Source organism: Lipotes vexillifer, unplaced genomic scaffold (genome assembly GCF_000442215.2).
Source record: "Lipotes vexillifer unplaced genomic scaffold, Lipotes_vexillifer_v1.1 scaffold1321, whole genome shotgun sequence".
NCBI classification, from domain to species: domain Eukaryota; kingdom Metazoa; phylum Chordata; class Mammalia; order Artiodactyla; family Lipotidae; genus Lipotes; species Lipotes vexillifer.
The window spans coordinates 459,287-484,338 of record NW_006785943.1 but is presented as its reverse complement, the minus strand read 5'-3'; the positions used below and the strand labels follow the sequence as shown (position 1 = coordinate 484,338).

General features: G+C 51.5%; 1 protein-coding gene across 2 annotated transcripts in view; it reads left to right on the top strand.

Annotated features, from left to right (window-relative positions):
* The window catches only part of RASGRF1 (Ras protein specific guanine nucleotide releasing factor 1), a 106,217-nt gene that overhangs the window by 10,806 nt on the left and 70,359 nt on the right, over positions 1-25,052 (top strand). For both annotated transcript variants that reach the window (XM_007458337.1, XM_007458338.1), the window contains exons 2-4: positions 7,254-7,360; positions 16,505-16,652; positions 23,219-23,311. In XM_007458337.1, coding sequence (XP_007458399.1) covers positions 7,254-7,360; positions 16,505-16,652; positions 23,219-23,311 — 348 coding nt within the window. The remainder of the gene's footprint in view (positions 1-7,253; positions 7,361-16,504; positions 16,653-23,218; positions 23,312-25,052) is intronic.

Genomic DNA, 25,052 nt, shown 5'->3' with positions numbered 1-25,052 from the left:
GAAGAGCGGGATCTCTCCTGCAAGAGCCGGAGAGCAGACAGGCTTCCCCTGGGATCTCAGCGGTGAGAGGTGGACAGGGACCTCAGGTGACGGAGAGCCTAGGTGGATAGCCCCTTATAGAGGGAGACATGGACTCCAGCCAGAGCATGGAGACATGGACTCCAGCCACACACACACACGCACACACGCACACACACACACACACACCGCTGAGGCCCCTTCAGGTTCCCTCTGGCACTGTCCCCTCTGCACTGGGACTTCGGGAGCATCGGGCAGAGAGGACTGCCAGGCCAGGGCCAGCTGGGACCGTGGTCCCAAAGATGGACCAGGAGGAAGGAGCCAGGACCCAGTGGGGGAGAAGCTGACCCTGCCTGACCAGGCCACCAGAGTGGAGCTACTAAGTGGAAGGGGTGGGGTTGACCGAGAGTGATGGCATCCATCCTGCAGCTGACCCCAGCCCACCTCCCTCTTGGAGGAGACAGCAAGCAGGGGCCCAGACAGGACAGTGGGTCTGGATTCTGGTCAAACAGGATGAATCAGAAGGGGGCAAGACCAGGGGCAGGGAGACCAGAGGGGACAATGGCCCGGGTGGGAGATGAGGGAGCCTTGAAGCAAGCACGGCAGTGAGTTTGGCAGAAGGCAGAGTTCCAGGGATATCCAGAGCAGAGACCCTGGTGACCAATTGAATATCAGAAATGAGAAAGAAATAGGAGCTGAGGATGATGGAAGGAATGCCCCAAATTGCTGATTCGTAATCATCCTTTGATCTTGGCACAGCTATGACTCCAGTTTCTAAGCCTCTCCCATGCCTCCTGTGTGTGTGCACGTGCATATGGATTGGTTTGGTTTTGTGTTTTTGACGGGGGTTAGTTTTAAACAACGGGAATTTATTCTCTCACAGCTCCAGAGGCTAGAAGTGTGAAACCAAGATACCTGCAGGGCCATGGTCCCTCTGAAGTCTCCAGGGAAGAATCTTTCCTTGCCTCTTGTAGCTCCTGATGGCTGCCAGCAGTCCTTAGTGTTCCTTGCCTTGTAGACGCATCTCTCCATCTCTGCCTTCCTCTTCACATGGCTTTCTCCCCTGTGTGTCTGTGCCCACATTTCCCTCTTTTTATATATTAAGGCCTCTTCTTATTAATCTGGTATGACTTCATCTTACCTTGATTACATCTGTAAAGACCCTATTTTCAAAGAAGGTCTTTTTCTTAAATTTGTGTTCGAGTAGAGTTCATTTACAATGTTGTGTTAGTTTCAGGTGTACAGCAAAGTGAGTCAATTACACATATACATATACCCACTCTTTTTTAGATTCTTTTTCCCATATAGGCCATTACAGAGTATTGGGTAGAGTTCCCTGTGCTATACAGTAGGTCCTTGTTGGTTATCTGTTTTATACGTAGTAGTGCGTATATGTCAATCCCAGTCTCCCAATTTATCCCCCCCAACCTGTCCCCCATTGTAACCATAAGTTTGTTTCCTACATCTGTGACTTTGTTTCTGTTTTGTAAATAGGTTCATTTATACCATTTTTTATAGATTCCACATATTTTCACATAAGGTCTCCTTGACAGATTCCAACGAACATGAATGTTAGGGGGAACGCTATTTGTACACACGCATGTGAATACACATGTATGTGGTTTTCCTAGTAATTGTCAACTGATAGGTTGATTAGACCCATCTCTTGGACTTTGCAAATGATTCAGTTAGTTTAAAAACCATCATGAGCCCTTTTATGAACCAGGAGCTTTCACGACATCATCTGTTTTACAGAACCCTGTGAGATGGGTAATAGCCTCCCCTTTTTGTGAAAGAGAAAACAAGTCCACAGAAGTGACAAGACAAGCTGAAGACACCGAAGCTAAATAATAAATAATAAATTTAAACCCAGGCAACTCCAAAGCCTGGCATGTGCCACAACTCCAGGGTCCCAAAGTCCCCGGAACACTGGTTTTCTGGAATGTTGGTAGATCTTCCCAAAATGAAAAGGGGTGGGGTCGACCGAGGGTGATGGCGTCCATCCTGCAGCTGGATGCCTCATGAAGAGTGTTCCATGATAGGATAAGTTCTGGAAGGAGCTCCTATATTGCAGGACTGTTCAGTGCCTTTATGAGGTGAGTGGGCCTCCTCTCCCTGAAGAGAGATAAGCCTCGTTCGTGAAAAGCCAGTGCCCACACCCTTCCAGCCAGCTCACCTGCCCAGGCCTGAGAAGCAGATTCAATGCCACCTGCTTTGTGGCTTTTGCTCTTAATCAATTAATGAATAAGCCGGGCTCCCATGCCATGCTGAGAAATGCATTCAGTCACCCATTCAGGAAATGAAGGCTATTCCATGCCCAGGCCGAGGAACAGTGCCAGGCTCTGGGGATATACTTGGTCAGGAATCATTTACTTGTAAGGAACAGGAGCCCATTCAAAGCAGGTTAAGGTTTTTGCTTAAGAAGGACTCTTGGAATAATTACAGTGATAATTAATGGAACCCAAGGAGAAACCATGTGTCTGGGTCTCCAAGGCCTGGACCAGGAACCATGTCTCTCTGCCCCACCTTCCCCAACTCCCACTCTAGTTACCAGGTCTCCCATCTCCGCTTTTCTCTGAGACACTTCCACTTCCTTCTTTGTCATCTGTCCTTAGTGTTCAGCACACACAGCTCATTCATTTGGTCTTTCTGTGTCACTTCCAAATAACTGGGAACTCCTGGCTGCATAGTATCTATGGCTGCTCCAGGTATCGGCTCCAGGACCGTGCATCTCTAGGAGAACATGGGGGGATGCGGGGAGGGGAAGAGGTGCTTCTGCTGCAGACATTGCTCCCTCATAGGGGTTCCCAGCACTGGGTGAACACTGGAACCAACTGGGGGGCTTTGAAAAATACCAGTGCCTGAACCGTGTCCTCTCCCTGTTCCCCTTCTCCCACGTTCTGCCTTAATGTGTCTGAGAAGGGGGCTCAAGCATCCATGTTTTCTTAGATTCCCAGGTATCCCTAATGTGCAGCCCAGATTGAGACTCTCTGCTGTGGTAGGAAAGACAGTAAAAAGTCATTACAGGACTTCCTTGATGGTCCAGTGGTTAAGACTCTGAACTTCCATTGCAGGGGGCACGGGTTCCATCCCTGGTTGGGGAACGAAGATCCCGCCTGCCACACGGCATCCCAAAAGTGGGGGAAAAAAAATCATTACAAGTTGGTAATGGCTTTGATGGGGAAGGACGGGGGCAGCACATTTGACAGTCTAGAAAGAGCAGGAAAGAGATACACTAAGACCCGATGATGCGGAGTGCCCGTACCTTGCAGAAAGCATTCAGCATCGTGGGCTTTCGTGTGTGTCATTGATTACCATGAGGTGGACAGTGTCTGGGTTATAGTGGGGACTGAAAAATATGGGTTGAATTCACGAATGAGATATCATTCAGGTAGATAGTTAAAGGTGGAGAGAACTTGATTTTTCATGATTGAGGCCACTTGTGTGTAGCTGACCAAGGCAAGTGTTAGTGTCATGCCCATTGGCCAGAGGGAGATGCAGAGGTTGCCCAGAATCCCTGGCTCTGAGCAAAATAGCCAGACCCAGACCCGGCTGTTGGGACTTCCACCTCCTCCACCCTTTGTAGTGTGACCAAGCATCCCGGTTTGCTCGGGACTGTCTTGGTCTTAGCGCTGAAAGTCCTGTGCCCGCGGAAACACCTCAATCCCAGGAAAACTGGGATGGTTGGTCACCGTACCTGTCAGTGGTTTCCCAATGTTCTCCGTCCTGTGGAGGTGCCGCAGCCCTGCCAGCCGGCTGGGACAGGCAGGAGGCAAGGGGAAGGCCAAGTAGGCAGGGCTCCAAGCCTACCTCCCCAGCCCGCAGAGGCTCAGGTCTGCTTTAGCTGTCCTAGATAGAAGTTTATTACCATACAGGCACTTGGGACTTTGGAAACAAAGGCCCATCCTGAGGCAGGAGGGGATATAGATCCAGCCCACACAGGCATGGGGCAGCAGCAGTCAGTTAGTGGTCAGGTGATACAGGGCAGAGAGAGGGCATCCTGGGGACCAGGCGTGAGCTGAAGCCCAGGATCTCAGCCTGGTGAGGCCCCAGTTCTAAGTATAGTACCTCGAACCCAGGTGAGGCCACAAGTGTGCTTCTAGAACGTTTCCTCCAGCCAAGATAAGGACCCGAACATGACTCTGGTCTCGGCACAACCCCAGGTGTGATTTCTGAGTCCCTTCCTAGGAGTTTGGTAGTCACAGGTGTAGTTTCTGGATCAATCCCTCTTAACCTGCTGAGGCCTCAGGTGAAGGTCTAGACCAGCGAGTGGCTCTCCACCTTGACCACACATTAGGATCACCAAGGGGCGCACAGGCCACACCCAGACTAGTGACAGCAGAGCCCAATGTACAGTCAGGGTTGAGACCCACTGGAGATACTTAGCAGCCCAGGTGAAGCCCCAGGCTCTGCCCTGAACCTGGTACGGCTCCTGGAGTAGTTTGGGATCATTCTAGGGGTCTGATTTTGATGCTTAGAGGGTTTCGGGATCCATCTTGGGACTCCTGGTGGAGCCCCAAGTCAAGGTATCCATCTCTCACTTCAGGTCTAGGGAAGCTCTGTGGAGGCCCCAGGTGGAGTTCTGGGTCCATCCCTGCAGCCCTGGTGAGGCTCCAGGAGTAATTTCACCAAGTCTTGCTTCTTCTTTAATGAAGCCAGGGATGGTCCATTGGTGGTTTCAGCTTCTGTTTCATTTCCAGATATGTTCCAGCAACTCTAGCTGGGCCTGTCAGGATTCCACATTTGAAATGTGGGTTCCTGGAGGAGGCCCCTGGGTTTATTTCTGAATTTATCCCACATCCTTGATCACATATAGTGTGTGAGTCCTGATCAATGTCCCAGGGAGGCCTCAGATGTGGCTCTGTCTTGAGTGGAGAGTTCTAGAGTGCCCCAGGGCTGATTCCAGAACAATGCTTCTGTTCCGCAGAGGGGTCCAGCCAGCGCCCACATGAACCCATATGGTCACATCGTTTTGGCGAACATGGCTAAGCTCTTGTCCCGTGGTCATGCTGAGGCCCACGTATTGTTCTCAGTGAGTCCGCCAGACTCTGAGAAGCTTTGAGGGAGTTCTGGTTGGGCAGAATGCCCAAGGTGTGGTCCTGGTCTCATCACGGCAGCTCTAGTGGCCCCAGTTTGAGCCCGGTGTCCACTCTGCCGCTCTGCAGTGGCCCACCTCCGGCCTCGGCACATCCTTGTAACTCTGGGAAAGCCCAGGGGTGGTTCAGCTTTCAAGGGTGACCTGGGGTCTGTCAGAGCTCTGATCCAACACCAGCTGAGGTGATGGGGTTGTCTCGAGAGCTCTGAAGGCACCCAGGGTCACTGTTCGTCCCTAGACATGACGGATATTGATAGCATTTCCCCAGAACCCCCAGAAACACCGCATTCACCTGCTAGACCACCAGCCTCGTGAGATCCTCAGGCGGTTGCTGGCAGTGGAGCGCCAAGATCTGAGTGGACGGTAGGTACCCAGGGAAGGTGTGTTATTCTGGCTCCTCTTCTTTCCAGCCATGTGGGCTCAGGCAAGTGGCTTGACTTTTCTGCACCTCAGGTTCCTCTGCAGTAAACAGATAATAATACCTGTTCCACCTGGTGAATATGGAAATAAATGAGATCACGGGAAACAAGCATCTGTGTGTTCACCACCTCTCGAGAGATGGGGAAAGTGCTTAGGTGGCCACCGCAACTCCAGCCCTGTTCCCTTCCCTCGCAGGGGGAGGACAGCCAGTTATCTGCTTCCTAGGAAAGAGGGAGAGACATTGACTCTGCAAAACACACACACACACACACACACACACACACACACACACACACACACTTCTGGCTGCCACCAAGAATGACAATTAATAGACAGTCATGTCAGCGGAAGCTAAAAACAAGTTTACGTGCCTCATCCTGCTGTTCCCTGCTGCCTGGGCCCCGAGGGCCGGAGGGACAAGGGACAGCACCCACTGAAACAAGACGGCACCGTGGCCTGCGGTGCATCTTCTGAATGGGCAGGCCTCGGGGGCCCTCTCTGCACCTCACTGCCTGCCTCTCTCCTCCTAGTTTCACCAGGGCCAGACCCAGGAGGCCTCCGCAGGTGGGGCCCCCAGCACTTTGCCTGTGCACCCTCTCTCTGGCTGAGTCTGCTCCCAGCTTTCCTCTCCGCCCCGAGGCTGACACCCCCGACCCCTGTCTGCGGCCCGCAGAGACATGGCCTAGAGGCGCACAGGGTCTGCATGTCCACGCCCCACCCCTGACCCCCTGACACCTGCCTTTTATCCTGCCCATGCCTCCCCCAGTCTATGGCATCCCCACCCACCTAGTTGCTCCAGCCGGAAACCTGGCCTTTCTGCTCTCCACCACCCAGGTCCCACCCCCTGCCCAGCCTCCTTCCTGGCATCCCTAACCCCACTGCACGGCCCCTCCTACCCGCAAGCACGCCCTGCGCTCTCGATTCCATCAACTGAAATAAAACCTGGACCAACGAACGCCTCATCCTCTGGGAAGGCCCTCTGCTTTCCCTGGGCTGAAGCAGTGGCTGGCTTTCTCTGGGCCCTTTTTTCTTACCTCCATGACAGTAATGATCATTGCGCTGCGTTCATTATAGCAAACACTTGTGCTTACTAGATTTCGGGCATGGTTCTAAGAGCTTTACACGTATTCATTCACAGAACGATATTACAGATGTGTGTCTCTCGTTAGCTCCTCTGCTTCCCTGGGAGCTCGGGCAGCAGACCCCACATTTGACCAGCTCTAAGTCGGTCACCTGCACTCAACACGAGCTGGCTTCCAGTGGGCTCTGCTCGGGTCTATGTGTTCATTGCTCTAACTCCAGGACCTAGAAGAGTGTGTTGAAACATTTGTGTGGAGTGAATTAAATGCATGCTGCGCTGAATTGATGCCCAGTCCCCAAAGGGGATGTTCTCTTGGTGTGTTTTCTCTGCCTTTCTCCCAGCATACCTGATGGTTTAAAACTGGCTTTTTTGCAGTTTGTTGGCAAATAGGACTTTGTGGGGTTTGCTTCCTTCTTACAATAGCCTAAGCACAGGTTCTGTTACATGGTACAAAGCCTGCCTTAATAGAGAGTTTGAAACCGCTAAATAGAATGGCATTCCGATGATCACGAATAATGAATCCTTACCTAGCAGATGTGGCTATGAGTGCTTTGCAAAACAGCCAGATTGTTAACAGGAGACACTGCCGGTTCCGTGCCGATCACCCTGGTAATTGGAGCTGTCTTCTTCTTGGTGCAGCATTATTTCACGGTAAACTTCAGCCACGAGAACCAGAAAGCCTTGGAGCTGAGGACAGAGGACGCCAGGGATTGTGACGAGTGGGTGGCAGCCATCGCTCATGCCAGGTATGTCTCGCCCACCCAAAGGCCCCGTCCTGAGCAGACTCAAACCCCAGGAGGGGAAGGCATGGAGGAGGAGGAGATGGGGGGAGGATGGAAGCTGTAAGAAGGGCATCTTGACAGGCCCATCCTTAGAGCCCCGGAGCTCTGGGACGTGCCTCCCTGGGGTGCACAGGGAACCAAGGGCCCTGAGGAGCAGCGTTACAGCCTCCTGCCCCCTTCAACCAGATGAGCTCCTTTTTTCATACTAGGAGAACCGAGTACAGTTTGGTTGGATTACAGGGCTTTATAGCCACCAAAGGCTAAGACCACCAGGGTTCTAACCCGGATGCTGCAGGAATGGACTAGTCCTGTCTTTTCTCTGGGCCTCGGTTTTCTCATCTGTAAACTGAAATTCTGTAAACCTCTCTGAACTTGGATGTTCAGGGATTCTAGACCTGCTCGTCCCTTCATTCCCAACAATGTGTACCCCTCTCTGGAGGGATTCACTGGGCCAGGTGGGGAGAAAAGCAAAAGGAGAGTGTATGCTGCAGAGAAAATGGGGGCTCCAAGCTGCGTTGAGTCTTCCTGGGTCTTGGGGAAATGATGGGCTTGTGGGCTGGGGTGTGGCCCCCCAAGCTAACAATCCCCTGGCAGAGCTAAGTACTGTCGGGGGGATGGACACCCAGACTCACCCCTTTGAGCAGTAGATCTTTCTGGCTGAGTAGATAATGGTGTGTTCCTGTGTCTACTTTCCAGTAAAATGTAAGCTCCTCGGGGCAGGGACTAAGTATGATACTTTGCATCCCCAGGGCCTTATAAAGGTATAGACAAGTTCTCAGCAGTGTAGATGGGAAGAATGCAAGGATGAATGAATGGGTAGAGGTTGGATGTTGAGTTTATATGTGGAAGGTGAATGATGGATGAGTAGAGGGTAAATGAATGATAAATGGATGAGTGTTGAAAGTATATGTGAAGGACAGATGGATGGATGGATGATAAATCAATGATGGGTAGATGAATGTTGATGGGTAGATGATGGATCCATCAGGCGAAGATGTATAGATAGATGGATACCAGAGCCCTTCCTTGAGGCTTGGATCAAGCCAGCTGACCAGAAACCATTTATTATGGCTATAGCACTGACCTTGACCCTGAGGTCAAGCCACCTCCATCCCTATCCTCAAGGAGTGTCCAGTCTAGCTAATGGAGACTAGGTTCTCACCTATGAATCAATAGAGTCAGGCTCTGAGTGTGGTACTGGGCAGACAGGGATGGATGCAACACAGGTATTCCCCCAGGGCTACCCCAACCTAGCCTGGAAGACACTAGACAGATGTACAAATAGCTCTGGTGCATGAAGGCAGTGTTAAGTACAAGGCACCATAGGAGACATCTTCAGGGAAATGGGGGAATCTGGGGGATCTGGAAATAGGGTGACATTTGACTTGAAAGGGGAGATTGGAGCCTCATATCTAATGAGTTTAGCTGTGGGCACTTCGGCCCATCCACCAGCCCCCAAAAAGCCTTAAATAAAGGCAGTGATCTAGGAAAGATAATTCAAGAAAAATGAAGAGACAAAGTTTGGGTGTCAGAAGGTTGATGAGGTTGGACATTGGACTGGAACCAGATCAGAACGATCTTGAATACCCAGCTGAGATGTTTGAGCTTTCCTCTGTGAACAGTGGGAAGCCATTGAAGGTTTTACACCAGGGGGGTAACATGATCAGAGCTCTGATTTGGAGTGGAAATTGCTGGCATTGTGGAGAATGGAATCGAGCAGGAAGAACCCAGATTCAGGGAAAGCAGTTGGACCTCAGGCTCCCAGCACTAAACTAGAACCAATAGCAGGGTTGTTTTGAGAACCAAATGAAATTATTTATGTGACGGGGCTTTCTAAGTGTTGAGGTATTATAGAATTCTAATTTGCTGTATATTCTGGATAACCAGGACTACATTGACTTCAAAAATCAATTCATACCAAAATTTTCTAGAGACGATGAGATACCACTACCTGTAGAATCTACAAGGGCTGAGTTGAAAAAGACTGAGAGTAGCAAAATTGGAGAGGGGGTGGAGTAACCATAAATCACGTGATGCTAGTGGGAGCATAAAGTGGTTCAACCACTTTGAAAAATTGTGAGGCATTTCCTTTAAAAGTGAAACATACACCTACTCTGTGACCCAGCAGTTACACTTCTTAGTATTTATCTAAGAGAAACGAAAAACATCTACAAAAAATCGTGCATGCAAATGTCCTTAGCAGCTTTTTGCACAATAGTCCCAAAACTAGAAATAACCAAGGTGTCTATCAACAGACAGATGTAGAAAGGAACCTTAATACATCCATGCGATGGAATACCGCTCAGTAATAAAAAGGAACCCAATGGGAGGGAGGCTCAAGAGGGAGGGGATATGGGACATATGTATGCATATGGCTGATTCACTTTGGTGTACAATAGAAACTAACACAGTATTGTGAAGCAATTATACTCCAATAAAGATCTATTTAAAAAATTATATATATATATATATATATATATATATGTAACAAAACAGATGAATTTCAAAGTTGATAGGCTGCGTAAAACGAGCCAGACACAAAATAGTACATGCTGCCTGATTCCTGTTATATGAAAGTCTAAAACAGGCAGAACTCAACTGTGGTGATAGAAATCCAAACAGTAGTTGCTTGTGGGGTGGGGATTGACGGGGAAGGGGCATGAGGGAACTCCCTGGGGTGATGGGAATTTCCTTTATCTCGATTAGGGTGTATGCATTTATCTACCCGGATCAAACTGTATATTTAAGGTCTGTGCTTTCCATTATATGGGCATTAATCCTCAAATTTTTAAAATAAATTCTATCTATTAGAGTGTTTTAGTTCTCTACTGCTGCAGAACAAATGATCACAAACTTAGCAGCTTTAGGGACTTCCCTGGAGGTCCAGTGGTTAAGACTCCATGCTCCCACTGCAGGGGGCGTGGGTTCGGTCCCTGGTCGGGGAACTAAAATCCCACATGCCATGTGGTGCAGCCGAAAAAAAACCCCCACAAACTTATCAGCTTAAAACCATACCCATTGTTCAGTTTTGTAGGTCGGAAGTCTTGGCTCGGCTGTGTTCTCTGCACAGAGGCCCATGGGCTGAAATCAAGGAGTCAGTCAAGCTGGGCTCTTACCTCGAGGTTCTGGAGAAATCTCTGCTTCCAAGCTCACTCCTGTCATTGGCAAGAGTCAGTTCCTTGTAGGACTGGTGTCCCTGTTTCCCTGCTAGCCGTCATCTAGGGATGGCTCTCAGCTCCACGAGGTCCTGCCTTCCTTGCCCTGTGGTCCCCGCCATCCTTAAGCCAACAACGGCTCACCAAACCCTTCTCCAGCCCCAAATCTCTGACCTCCCCTTCTATAACCAGCCAGAGAAAACTCTCCATTTTCAAAGGCTCATGTGATTGGGTCAGGCCCACCTAAAGAATCTCCCTATGTTAAGGTCAGCTATGCCGTATAGTATAGCCTAGTAAGAGGAATAAAACGCATCATATTCATCATCCCAGAGATTATGCAGGGCTTCGAAACCAGGGCAGGAAACTTGGGGCTATCTTAGAATTCTGTCTGCCACAGAGAGAGGACAATGATTCTTTAAGCAACTCACTAAACTGGAGATTGGTTCCAAGTAGCCCATAAAATCCTAATCATATGGGGGTTTTGTGTTTTTTGGGGGTTTTTTTGCAGTACGTGGGCCTCTCACTGTTGTGGCCTCTCCCGCTGCGAAGCGCAGGCTCCGGACGCGCAGGCTCAGCGGCCATGGCCCACGGGCCCAGCCGCTCCGCGGCATGTGGAATCCTCCCGGACCGGGGCATGAAACCGTGTCCCCTGCATCGGCAGGCGGACTCTCAACCACTGCGCCACCAGGGAAACCCCTAATCATATGTTTGACATAAGTGCTTCCAAGCCTGCCTGATGGCGAATGTTCACATCTGAGGGTACCTGTGTCCACTGCACAGTCCTCTGGAGTCTGTGAAGCTCTTTCACACGGCGTATTTGCTTCTGATAACCACCCAGTGTGTGTGTCCCTTCAGGCCCGCTTGACAGATGTAGCCAGTGAGACCCAGTGGCATACAGGGGTGTGGGCTCCTGAGTAGAAGTTGGGGTGCCCCAGATCCTGGCTCCCAGTCTAGGTCTCTGTGACTCCGAAGTAAGGTAAGGTAGATGCAACTCAAACCAAAAACCTGCTCTTCCCCAAAAGAGGAGCCATTGGGCAAAGTGACACCACCTACCTTTTTTTTTTTTTTTTTTTTTTTGGCGTTCCGCGGGCCTCTCACTGCTGTGGCCTCTCCCGTTGCGGAGCACAGGCTCCGGACGCACAGGCTCAGCGGCCATGGCTCACGGGCCCAGCCGCTCCGCAGCATGTGGGATCTTCCCAGACCAGGGCATGAACCTGTGTCCCCTGCATCGGCAGGCGGACTCTCAACCACTGCGCCACCAGGGAAGCCCGACACCACCTACCTTTGAACAAAAACCTCTCGGTACTCACCATCCTTTAGGAAGCCAGGGTGACATGCCAGTTGGACATGGTTTGTCTTCCCTGGTCAAGCCCAGAGGTCTGAGTCAACCCACTGGCCTCAGAGGAATGTCCTCCTTTGGGCCTAGGGCTGGGACGGGGGTCACAGTGTTGGTCACCAATAAGGGAAACAGTCCCCTTCCCTAGAATAGTTGTCACCAGCCAGTCTAGCTCAGGTGCAGCTTGTCAGGCACCTCCTGGGCCAACCGAAGCCACAGGCTCTTCCATAGGCAGCCGGCTGTGTGACCTTTTTAAAGGACAGACTATAGGCTCTGAGCATTATTTAACCTCAGATCGTGTACATCATGAGAGTATGTGCATGTGTGTGTGTCAAGGGAGAGACCAGCTCTCTTCCACAGCAATATTGAGTAGTAGGTATGCTTGCATGTACCTAATTTAGTTTTTATTTACATATACATAGTAGATACATGGTATATAAAAAAATAAGCACTATAGTGTATGAATAGGTATAGAGACACAATGTACTCTCCTACCGTATGCATAATAGTCTAGTATTCTGGGATGCCCCTGTGGTATGTGTATGTACAGCAATGTATAAAATGTAACACCGAGTGTGGCTTGTGGTCTGCATCTCAGCCAGGAGAACCAGCTGCAAACCAGACAGTCATATGGGAGTCCTCTTCAGGGACTGGAGCCTGATTCCGGCTCCAGCTTTGACACTCCTTGACTGTTATTTGGGGGCAACTCACTTCCTCTCTCTGGGCCTCAGTTTCTTTATTTATAAAACGAGGCAATTGGCCTTTCGTGATTCCTGAGTATCCTTCCAGCCCTGCGAATCTGTGCATCTATAAAGACAGTGCTGCACAGAGATGTGGATGGACCTAGAGACTGTCATACAGAGTGAAGTAAGTCAGACAGAGAAAAACAAATATCTTATATGAATGCATATATGTGGAATCTAGAAAAATGGTTCAAATGAACCTATTTGCAAGGCAGAAATAGAGACACAGACGTAGAGAACGAATGTATGGATACCAAGGGGGGAAGCGGGGGTGGGAAGAACCGGGAGATTGGGATTGACACATATACACTATCGATACTACGTATAAAATAGATAACTGATGAGGACCTGCTGTATAGCACAGGGAACTCTACTCAATTCTCTGTGGCGACCTAAATGGGAAGGAACTCTAAAAAAGTGGGGATATATGTATACGTATAGCTGATTCACTTTGCTATTTAGCAAGAAACTAACACAACATTGTAAAGCAACTATACTCAATAAAAATTTTAAAAAGAGACAGTGCTGCACAAAGAGGTGCTCAATAAATCTGTATTGATGAGAGGGGGGAGGGGAAGGAGAATAAGGGAGAACAGGGGGAGGCGGAGTGGGGAGGGAGGGAGGCAGGCAGAGAGAGCTGGTGAAGGGAAGAAAGGGAGGTGCAAACAGACCAAACTGTCCTGCAGATGGGACTCTGGCTCCCCGTTTTGAAGCACCAGGGCGAGTGCCATCGCTAAAAACAAGCTACTGAAGGCTCCGAATTTTCACACCCCCTGGAGCAAGGAGAGATGAGGTGGTGTGAAAATGGATTCCTTCATGCTCTCAGTTGAAGTTCCTTTGCAAGTAAAGACAATTAAGCCTCTTGGGAAGTTGGGAAAACATTAAAACCTGATCATTCTGATTTAAATTCATTATAATAAGAGATGCACAAAAATCCTCATTTTAACCAAGCAGTGTTGCAGACCGAAGAATTCTCTCCTATAGCTTGTTATATATCTTTAAAGATTTTTTTAAAAAATTTTTTAACATCTTTATTGGGGTACAATTGCTTTACAATGGTGTGTTAGTTTCTGCTTTATAACAGAGTGAATCAGTTATACATATACATATGTTCCCATATCTTTAGAAGGGGGTGGGAGAGAAGCATGGAGCTTTGATTTTTGCATCAGGTTTTTTCTTCAGGCATATGCTCCAGGTCCGCTGTCCGCCCTCTGCTCCTGCCATCCTCCTGCGGGGCTGTCTACAGCCCTGCCCTGCCGCACCCTCCCACCTTCAGGGCACAGCTGGGGAGCCTCCTTCTCTGACACCATCAGGGGACCACTGCCTACCACTTTGCTACACAGCCCCTTTCATAGAGCAAAGCTGTTTCCCACCCTCGGCTTCCTGGCCTCCTCACCTCAAACCTGGGGGTTTGTAGGGAAGCTATCATTGTCCCATTTTGCCATGAGGGTCACAGGGACTTAAAGAACGTGTGTAACACAGCTTCTGAGTCTGTGACAAGAGCCAGTGTCCCTAAACTGGCACCCCCCTGACTAGCCACATCCAGGGTACCTGGAAGGTCATGTCAGTAGATTCCAGACTGAAAAGTGTCCCCTCAATTTAAGTGGGAGATAGTTGGTGACCCCAGAGAGGGACCCAGTTCCTGTGGGTGCTGGGGCCAAACGCCAGCCCGCCGAGGGCTGACGGGTGAAGGGGAAGAGGGGCCATGGGGATGATGAGTGCGGTTGCTCTTCCAACACGCCTCACCTTGAAGGTGGAAAGAGGGGCAGGAGTTCAGGGGAGGGTGGGGGAGGGCGAGGGCACGTCCTCATCCTAAGTGGGGAGTGACTTGAGGCTTCGCATATGCTGAGGAGAAAAAGCCAGTGGAGCTGTTAGGCAGAATCTGATGCACAGAAATCCTGAGGAGGGGTCAGGGTCTAGGGATGTGGAGGGGAGGGAGACGGTAGTTACCACAGCACTGGCACACCACACAGAGCTTCATGTGTGTCCACAGATTTCATCCTCATGGCGACTCTGCAGGGTATGGACTGTCATCATCCCCATTGTATGGATGAGCAAACTGAGGCACAGAGAGGCTGAGTGACCTACCCAGGGTCCCTCAGCTAGTGGGTGTGGGAGCTGGGGCTGAGCCAGGCAGATTAGGTCCGAGCAGGGATGCTGCACTTGAGACAGGATGAGGGTGGGCGTACCCTGGGGCTGGCGGGAAGTGACGGAACAGCATCGCACATCATGCAGGCTGTGATGTCAGAGCAGGACCGCCTGCAGAGGACTGGGGGTTGGGGGGGAGGTGGTGAGGAGTGAGCTTGAAGGGGGCTGAAGCTCTGGGGTGGGTGGGGAGCTGGCAGGGACACCAGAAATGTTTCAAGGCCCCGCTGAGGTTGGAAGGTGGGAAACGGGGGGCTGCCCACTGCTGAGAGGGGGACACGGGAAGGAAGACAAGGGTGAGTGCGAGGAGGAGCCCAGGATGCGGGCAGAGGGGAATCTTATGAGATCCTATCTGGTGGTCCTGGGCTGAAGCAAAACGGGAGAGGAAAGATGGGGGCCAGGGAGAGGGGGGACGGGAGACCTCGGCCCCCAAACTTCGTTGCAGACACTCCCAGAGGCCAATAAACCTGCCCTCCGAATCTGTGCCTTACAAGTCTCCTGCCCCTGCCCCGGTGGGCACCCCTCCCTGGAATGGTGAGATTCCCTTTCACAGCCTCTCTGCCCTCTGAGACTGGACCCCATTTATAGAATCGGGTTTCTCCCCAGCTCTGACACCTTCAAATACAGGTGTTGTGGGTATCAGGGAGAAGCCAGGCCTGTGATCTTGGGCAGCCCCCAGCCCAGCTCATCTTCCAAGTCCCACCTTCCTGCCCTCCCCCTCATCGTGCTGCTCTGCAAATCTGAGACATGTTCACTTACACAAAGGCTGGGGCCACTTCTCCTACCCTCTGATCCTTTGGGGTACTCTCTGATCTGGCCCCACCTAACCATCCAGCCCCATTGCTAATTACCCCCAACACAGGCCTTCCACCTGAGGGTGCCCTTGGATGGGCATGTGCCCAGAGCACTGGGTTTAGAGTCCGAAGGCCTAGATTCCGATTCTGGTGGGAGAGAGAGCTCCGCCTCCAGGAAGTCTTCCCTGATTACAGGCCCTTGTTGCTGGCCTGGCCCCTCTTCTGATTCCTATAGCACTAACAGCCTTTGGTGCATGAGTTGGCACCCAGGTATACTGCGCAGGTTCTTCAGATGTCTCCCAGCCAGTGCAATGTATGTGCCTGACTCGCCTTTGTGTGTCATCCATTCACTCAGTTGCATCCATGCAATAAATGTTCACTGGGCTAAGCCCTCGGCAGACAGGAGTAAGCAGCACAGGCATAGTCCCTGCCATCAGAGAAGGCAGGGTCTCCTGGGGAAACAAAAGTAACTGGACACCCCCAATCAGTCTGGCCAGCGCTATGGTAATAGCAGCCCGGGAGTACTGCAGGAACACCCTACACAGTATGTGGGGAGCGGGGAGGGAAGACTTCTTGGAAATGGCATTTCAACTAGGACCTACTCTGGGAAAGAGGATGGAGCTAGCCCAGGGAGAGGAGGGAGGAGGCATGTTTCAGACAGAAGATCTGTCTGTGCAAAGTCCCAGAGGGTGAGGGCGGTCGGGCAAGGTGAGAACAAGACCAGGTGGAGGAACCACATGTCAGAGTGTGAGCCGGGAGCTGGGGAAGGGTCCAGAGCGATCAGTAGCAGCACAGCAGCCAGGTTAAGGCCTCGGGCACTGTGTCTGGCAGTCAGGACCTTCTCTTATGTGCAGTCTGTGGGGGGCCCCACTTCCGGTTGGATCTCCAGGGGACCAGGAGGCCGTGGCTTACCTGCCGTGTTCCTCTGTCCACAGCTACCGGACCCTGGCCACAGAGCACGAGGCATTGATGCAGAAGTACTTGCACCTGCTGCAGATCGTGGAGACTGAGAAGACGGTGGCCAAGCAGCTGCGGCAGCAGATCGAGGATGGGGAAATTGAGATTGAACGGCTGAAGGCAGAGGTGACCGACCACCTGGGGAGTGGAGGAGGCTGGCGGGGGGCCCGGGCCTCAGACCTCAAACCCGGGCTCCCTCAGGGTCAGGGAGGCACATGATGGGCAAGAGGGACCCGCTCCAGCCACGGCTGTGCCAGCTTCCAAACTTAAAATCAGTGATGCTGGCAGAGTGGGAAGGTCCTGGGGTCAGATCTGGGGTCGAAGCCCACCTCTGCCACTTACCAACTGCAACCCGGAGCAAGTCCTGCAGCCTCGCTGCACCTCCATCCTTAAAACAGGCTGTTTCTCCCCAGCTGACAAGGTTGTGAGGATCAAGTGAGATCATTTATAGGCGAGTTCCTGGTTACTCTGCTGACAGCCACATGGGCGGAGGAGGTGAGGGCAGGGCCAGAAGGTGGCTGGTAGGTCCTTAGATTGTGGCTCGGGCTCAGCTCCAAGGCAGTCCCTTCCCTCTGCCTGTCACGGCTGTCCGGAGGCTGAGCCGTTGCTAGGTTAAGCCTTCTAGAACTTCACTACTCAAAGTGTGGTCCATGAAACAGTGGCCCATTAGAAATTCAGAACCTAGGGCCCCACCCAGATCTCCCAAATCAGAATCTGCACTTTAACCACATCCCAGGAGATTCTCATCTATGGGTTGGCCAAAGAGTTCGTTCAGGTGTTTCCATAACATCTGCGGAAAATCCCGAACAAACTCTTTGGCCAACCCAATACATTAAAGCTTGGGAAGCGCTGGCTTTCTGCCCTTAGACACCCCTTACCAGCTGTGCACGCCACCACACAGTGATCTGATCGCCTCTCACCCCCTCACTTCACCAGTGTGCTCAGAACCATCTGGCTACCTCACACAAGGTCTGTGACTCTGAGCCGAGGAGGGGAATATGAAAACACAGATCCCTGCAATCGGAGTTAGCTGCATAATTTGCAGGGCCCGATGCAAGGTGAAAATGCAAAACCCCGGCCAGGGTAGGGGAAGTCAGGTCTCCCCTTCCCACTCGCCACAGCCTCTACCCATCGTGGGCAGGCCATCCACGACTTCAACCGCCAACTCCCCTAACCTCTGTGCCATGATGCACTCAGTACATAGATTCAGGTGGGCAAGGGACCCTTGCCAATTTGCCCACCTACTGCACCAGGCAGTATCAGCCCAGGCAGGACAGTTGTCTCCTCACCCTGCCCTGTGACACCACAGGCATGCACAAGACCCACCTTCTCTGTACCTACACCAGGTCCTGCAGAGGACGGAGGCGGACAGTGAGATGTGTCTGTTGGGCTGACTTGACCCGTTGCCACCCAGACAGAGGGTTGCAGAGGCCTGGGTCCCAGGGTGCCGGGGTATAAGGAATAGGCAGGGAGACAGGAACACGCATGAGCTGAGGCTCCAAGCCCCTGGGGTGTGCCCCATGGTCCCATCAGACTCACTTAACAAAACACAAATTCAAAGAGAAGATTCTTAAGAATTTCAAGACAGCAACTGCTGTCTATCACCTTTGCAAGAACCAATTGTTATGTTTTCAAGAATTTTGCAAGCTAGTTATTCAACCTTCGGTAGCTTCAAATGGGCTGAGGTAGGAATGCCCACACCACGGATACTGGCAGGTGCTACCAGCCAGAGGTTTTCTTTCAGAAAGCTGGTCATTAAGCATTTACCAATATACCATTGTCTACATCTTTTTTCCTAATATGCAGGACCTGGTGCAAAATAAAAATTCAGGGCCCTTAAGAATCTCAAAGCAGCAGCATCAGAGCTTTAAAGCAAGCGTTGGTCCCTTCTAAGCCTGGAGCTCTGCACGGGTCACACATCCAGGAATCCAGCCCTGTTTCTACTCCCAACCCTAGCCCTGGAAGTAACAGGGGATCGCATCCAAACAAAAGTCGGCAGAAAGCTTTACCAGGCTTAACTATCCACCTCTGTCTTAGTCTCTTTTCTCCCATCTAAACAGCCCTATTAGGCTTCATCTTTCATAACCCAAAGGCTCTAAGGACCATCTAAAACAAAGGGAATATCTACCTCTGAGAAGAATCACCCCCCCACACCTCTAGAATGCTCAGTTTGGACCATTTCATTGTTTTGTTTGTTGGTTGGTTGGGGGTTTTTTTGGCCGCTTTGTGCGGCTTGCAGGACCTTAGTTCCCTGGCCAGGGACGGAACCAGCGACCCCTGCAGTGGAAACGCGGAGTCCTAACCACTGGACCGCCAGGGAATTCCCCCATTTCATTGTTTTAATAGCTATTTTCCTCCCATTTATGATGGGAAGTAAATTCGGAGAGTGAAGACAGGCCCTAAATGGCAAAATAGGAGTTTAGAGGTAGTCGTAATATTTTATTGGCTTGGAAGCACTCAGGATCCTGGGAGGCTGACACTGGAAGAAACAGAAAAGATCTTTAGTTCAGGGTTTAAATAAAAATTTAGGGCTTCCCTGGTGGCGCAGGGGTTAAGAATCCACCTGCCGATGCAGGGGACACGGGTTCGAGCCCTGGTCTGGGAAGATCCCACATGTCGTGGAGCAGCTAAGCCTGTGTGCCACAACTACTGAACCTGCGCTCTAGAGCCCATGCTCCGCAATGAGAGAAGCCACCGCAATGAGAAGCCCGCGCACTGCAACAAAGAGTAGCCCCTACTAGCCACAACTAGAGAAAGCCTGCACGCAGCAACAAAGACCCAACACAGCCAAAAAGAAATTAAATAAATAAATATAAATAAATAAAAGAACTAAAAACATTGGAAAAAAAATTTAGCCATGGGATCGGTTTTGCAAATAAACTTCAACATGGTACCCCACTTCATAAACTAGGTCAATGAGGGGACTACTCTGGGAGAAGTAAGAAAGGACGGCCGTGACCCTTCCCATGCAGCCCCTCCCCAGGCCCCCTCTCCAGGGCCCGCCCTGCATGCCTTGAGTCCCGCTTCCCATCTCCCCCTTGCCATCCTCGCCCCCGCCACCCTGGCACACAACACCCTGTCATACCTGTGCCTTTGTTCACACACCCCCTCTCAAATCCCCTCCATCCTGTAGCCCACCTGTTGGGCTCTTTGTCCTTCAAAACTCCTTCCGGGTAGCCCTTGCCGCTTTCATGGTGAAACCTTCCCATTGTAGTAGGTACATACCTTGCTTCTGGCCTCTCCTTGTCCGATTATAAATTGCCTCTCTTGGGGTCTGACCCCCTTCTCAGGCTGGAAGCTCCTCCCTGGAAGGGATCTGACTCATCCACCTTACCCAGTGGCGAGCTGTGTCTCACCAGTACCCAACCCAAAGACTGCATCAGGATCCGCTGGCAGTGTTGGCACAAAGGTAGACAGTGTCTCACCAATACCCAACCCAAAGACTGCATCAGGATCTGGTGGCCGTGTTGGCACAAAGGCAGACAGAGATGGGCACCCACTGGGCTTGGAGGAGGCCAGAAGAGATCAAGAAGGAGGGAGAAAGAACTGAGCTGCATGACAAGAACTACAGAGACCTGCAGGAAAAGCAAGAGCTACAGAGATCGTTAGTAAAACCTTGGAGGCTAACAAAAAGGAAAGAACCTGGATTAATTCCACTATCAATGACTGCACTGACGAAATGCATTCCGGATGAAAGACACTGTCTCCAGAGAGGGGAGTAGGATGGGGCAGAAGCCCATGTGCTATGCCTCAAAGGGGTGTGGCAAGCAGGGTTTTCCTCTGATGGGTCAAGGAGGCCAGACCATGGGTGGCCAGTGGGCGGGGGCCAGCGGAGACACCAGGCTTTGAGCCAGGTCAGACAGCTGGAGCTGGACTCTAGCTGGCAAGTTGGGTGTGAGCCAAAGTCCCCACTCTGCATGGCCTTCATTGACAAGGGTCAGCTGAGCAGACCCTGAACGTCCAGCAAGCAAACCAGGGTCCAAGGCAAATCCATCTCCAGAAGAGACCTGCCAGGGTAAGAGAAAGGCTGCCTCCATGAGCTCACCTGACACTGGCTCCTGGCAGGGATGGGCTGTAGCCCAAGACTTGTGTAGGGTCCCCAGGCTCACAACCCTCTAGAGCTTTGCCCACCAAGCCTGATCCTTAAACAAAGACTCCAAGGCTGCTGGCACTGCCTGTGCATGTAGCATAGTACCTGACCTAATTGCATCTATTTTTTGCCCTGGTCCCTGCTGAGTAGATGTCCTGGAATGCCTCTCTCTGAGACAAGCGCCAGTTTTAAATACAGACCACACACACACACACACACACACACACACACACACACACACACACTGCCATCCAAACGAAAAAGAAGGTTTCCGTGTGCAAATCTCAAAACTGGCAAAGAAAGCAGACGGGCAAGGAGGTAACAACATCAGACCAAAGGTGGGCATTGACTGGGCATCCCTGCATCTCTGAGCTCTCCAGTAGCCTGCGCGCGCGCGCGTGTGTGTGTGTGTGTGTGTGTGTGTGTGTGCGTTCCTTAGGCCTTTAGAATACAGATCAAAGAATCAGCCTTTATTTTAATGTGCAGATGTTCCCAGAGAATGGAAAGAAAAGGTGCGGGGGGGAGAGAAAAAAGAAAAGCCCATGTCGGTGCTGAATATTTCTCAGATATTTTCAGCCGCTCTCCAAGCACAGGCCAGGGTAATTTTAGCAACCCACAAGTGGAGAGCGGGTAACTGTTCCATTTTGCTTTCAAAGTGCTCAATTCACTCAATTGTGAGCCCATTCATTCTGCAGTTCAGCAAGTGGCCTTGAGGGGACAAAGCCACGTGCTCTGAAGAGGATGAGGGGCTCTGGCTTTGTGGCAGTGTTTGTGGATTCCCCTGAGCTGCTATCTTTAGACATGTGGGGCTTGATGACTGCAGTGTTTTCCTGTGGTTGAGGTTTTTGTTGCTGCTGTTTTTCTGATCCTTCTGAAAAGAATTTTTTTTAATGAGACCTCTTTTATTATTATTTATTTATTTATTTATTTGCCAAGCTATGCAGCACGTGGGATCTTAGTTCCCTGACCAGGGATGGAACTCGTGCCCCCTGAAATGGAAGCGTGGAGTCCCAACCACTGGACTCCCAGCCAGGGAGGTCGCTGCTCTGATCCTTCTCTAACTTACTTACTTATGTAGCCAACAAATGTACGTTGAGTGCCAGCCGAATGCTAAGCACCGGGAGCCCAGGAATGAATGAAACGGGATGGTCCTTCGCCCACAGAGCTCACAGCCGCGATGGAATAAATAGGCATTGCCTGCATTTTCCCGGGAAAGTCCGCAGGCCGTGGGAGCCTTGGTGGAGGACCCCCAGCAGAGACTTGCGGACTCGGGGGTGGCAGGAAGGAACCCACCCAGGGGCTACACCACAGGCCCGTCCATCTGAGCAGTGCCAGAGGCTCCGGCCACAGTATGGCTAAAGGCACCCCTTCTCCTGGTCACCACCCCGTTGGTTTTGTTCTTGCAGCTGGGCCGACCTCTCTGATCCCGAAATCTGGCAAATGGAGATTCTTAGATCAGCTCAAATGTTCGTTTCAAGGGTCGTTCCATTTTTCTAGGCCAGCAGTTTCCAGGTTGTGCTCCAAAGAGGGCTCCAAGTCAGAGAAGTGCTTTAGGGTTGTCCCAGGATGGGACAGCCAAGCAAGCAGTGCTTTCGTCTGAAGTCCTACTGGGGCTCCACGACAGTTTTGTTTGAAAAAAATAATGGGACTACCCAAGTGCCCATTGATAGATGAATGGATGGCAACATGGGGTCTGTACATACAAGGATATCACTCAGCCTTAAAAAGGAAGGAAAGTATGACACATGCTGTGACATGGGTGAAACTTGAGGATGTTATGCTGGTGAAATAAGCCAGCCACAGAAAGACAAATACTGTCTGATTCCACTTAGGCGAGGTCCCTAGAGGAGTCAAATTCATAGAGACAGAAAGTAGAAGGGCGGGTGCCAGGGGCTCAGGGAGGAGGGATGGGGAGTTAGTGTGTTTTGTTTTGTTTTGGCTGCACTGTGTGGCGTGCGGGATCTTAGTTCCCTGACCAGGGATCAGACCCACACCCCCTGCAGTGGAAACGCAGAGCCTTAACCACTGGACCTCCAGGGAAGTCATTAAACTCATTATTAAACTCATAAACTCATTATTGTTTAATGAGTACAGAGCTCGGGAAGTTGAGAAGGTTCCGGAGATGGATGGTGGTGATGGTTGCACAACAATGTGAATGTACTTGATGCCACTGCACTGTGCACTTAAAATTGGTTAAAATGGTAAATTTTATGTTATATATATTTTACCACAATAAAAATTCGAAAGTAAAGGGACTGATGGTTTAGGGAATAAGGAAGAGAATCACAGGTTTGGACCAAATCTCTCAGATTACAGATGGGTTGCCCGCAGCCCAGAGAGTGCCTCGCCCAGGGTCACTCGGAGTCAGAGCCTAGCTGCCCTGGACCCAGGTGGACAGGGTCCCGGCCCGGTACTCACTCACCGACGTCTGGCTCGAAACCTCCCACAGAGCAAAGGACACGAGCTGCAGTACCACTGGTCCTTGGGGAGCATGTGGCAGGGCGCTCACTCACCACACCACGCCGGGTGGCAGCCGGAGGGGTGGGGCTTCCGCCAGCTGGTGCCGCTCACGCCCCGCAGCTGACCTGTGTTTCCGTTGCAGATCACATCCCTGCTCAAGGACAATGAGCGCATCCAGTCCACCCAGACTGTCACCCCCAACGACGAAGACAGTGACATCAAGAAAATCAAGAAGGTCTGTACCATCTCTCGGGGCTGGCAAAGCTGCCCTGGTCCTCTTTAGAGAGCCCCCTGGCGCAGCCCAGGGTCTGCAGTGTCCACCTACTGTCCCACTGCTGCTGGGCGTGCCACTCCCACCTCTGCTCCAAAGGCAGAATCAACAGCCCCTCACCCCTGACCAGCACCTCGTCGAGCCATGTTTTCTGGTTGTCTCTGTGAGGTAGGGTGGTTCAGCCCATTTGACAGATAGGAGAACTGAGGCTCCAAGAGATGAAAGAGTGGATAGAGCCAGGGCAGGAACCCAGGCTGTGAGACTCACAGCCGAGAGCTTTCCTCACAACCCTGGGCAGCCTCAATGAGACCCCAGGCCACACGTCCACTGTCACAGCCCTGCATGCCCGCCCTCCCCCCCAGCTACTGTCCTGCAAACACCTCCTCCTTTCATCCCCGGCAGAGGTCAGCATGGGATCCGGCCTCTGTGACACCCCTTAGCTGGCCCCACTGGTTTTACACTATTAGAGGCTAGGAGAGACATCTCAGAAGGTATCAGAAAGCTGCCTGGTGGCAGAGATACTGACCAGCACCGTGGGTCACCCCATGGAGGGGCGTATGGAGGGGAAGAGTATGGTCTGTTGCCAGACTTGAAGCAGGGGAGCCTGACTCACCGTAAGAAAAACACACGAAACCAAAAAATCCTCCTTGTTGAGAGCGTAAAAGGACACCAGCGCCATCCAGACCAGAAAACTGCAAACTGGCATCCCACAGGCCAAGTTCAGCCTACCAGCATGTTTGGGGTTCTTAGCCCACACGGTGTTTCTTTTTTCCCTTTTTAATCTGTTGCCAGTGCTTTAAAAGCTAAACATTTCACATAAAAATATGTATTTCTGGTTTCTCAAAAATAGGAAGAGCTAACATTCATTACGCACTTTCCATGTGCCAGACACTATTCTAGGAGATTTATGCAGATTAATCTGTTCCTAACTAAAAGCCCTCTGAGGTTTTATTATTATCTGCGTTTCACATGTGGGGTTGCTGAGGCACAGAAAGGCAAAGTGACTTCCCCAGGTCACACAGCTAAGTATTTGCAGAGTGACATTTAAACCTTGGCCACCAAGCTCCAGAGCCCACATCCTTGGTCACTGGGACACACGATCTCTTGGAAAAGCAGAAGGTCTCGCAGGCCCGGGCCCACCTCCTGCACACGGTGACTGCTGGCCCCAGGCCAGGTGCTGTCCCATTAGTGCCCACCCAGCCGGCTTCAGGATCTATAGGACCTGCCAGGCCCCCATGGACATTGGGATTTGCCACCAGTGCCACCTGGGGTCTGAACCAAGCCCCACCCAGGCAGGGATGCGCTGGGCTTCCTTCTCTGCCATGGCCCCACTGGGCTTCCCGGCCCGTTTTGCAAAGCCATTCTGGTTGGAACATTTTTTTAAGTACCACCTGAAATGCACCTCCCTACTTTTGTTTTCACCCTCCTGGGGCCTCAGAGCAAGGCCCTCCTTTATCCAGAAAAGCTTTCTCTCTTCAAGGAGATCTGTCGGGCTGAGGCCAGGCCTCTTCTCCCCAGGGCAAACGTCCCTGGCCAAAGGTCTGCACCCGGATGGTTGCACCTGCTGTGCATGGCCAGTGCCCTTTGCAGCTGATAATATTTTGATGAGTGCCTTGGCAGGTGGCCCCTGGATCTCCAGGTGCCCCCACCCCAGCACCGCCCAGCACCCTTGCTCCTGGGGCCCTGGGGCCCTCCCTGTGCAGCC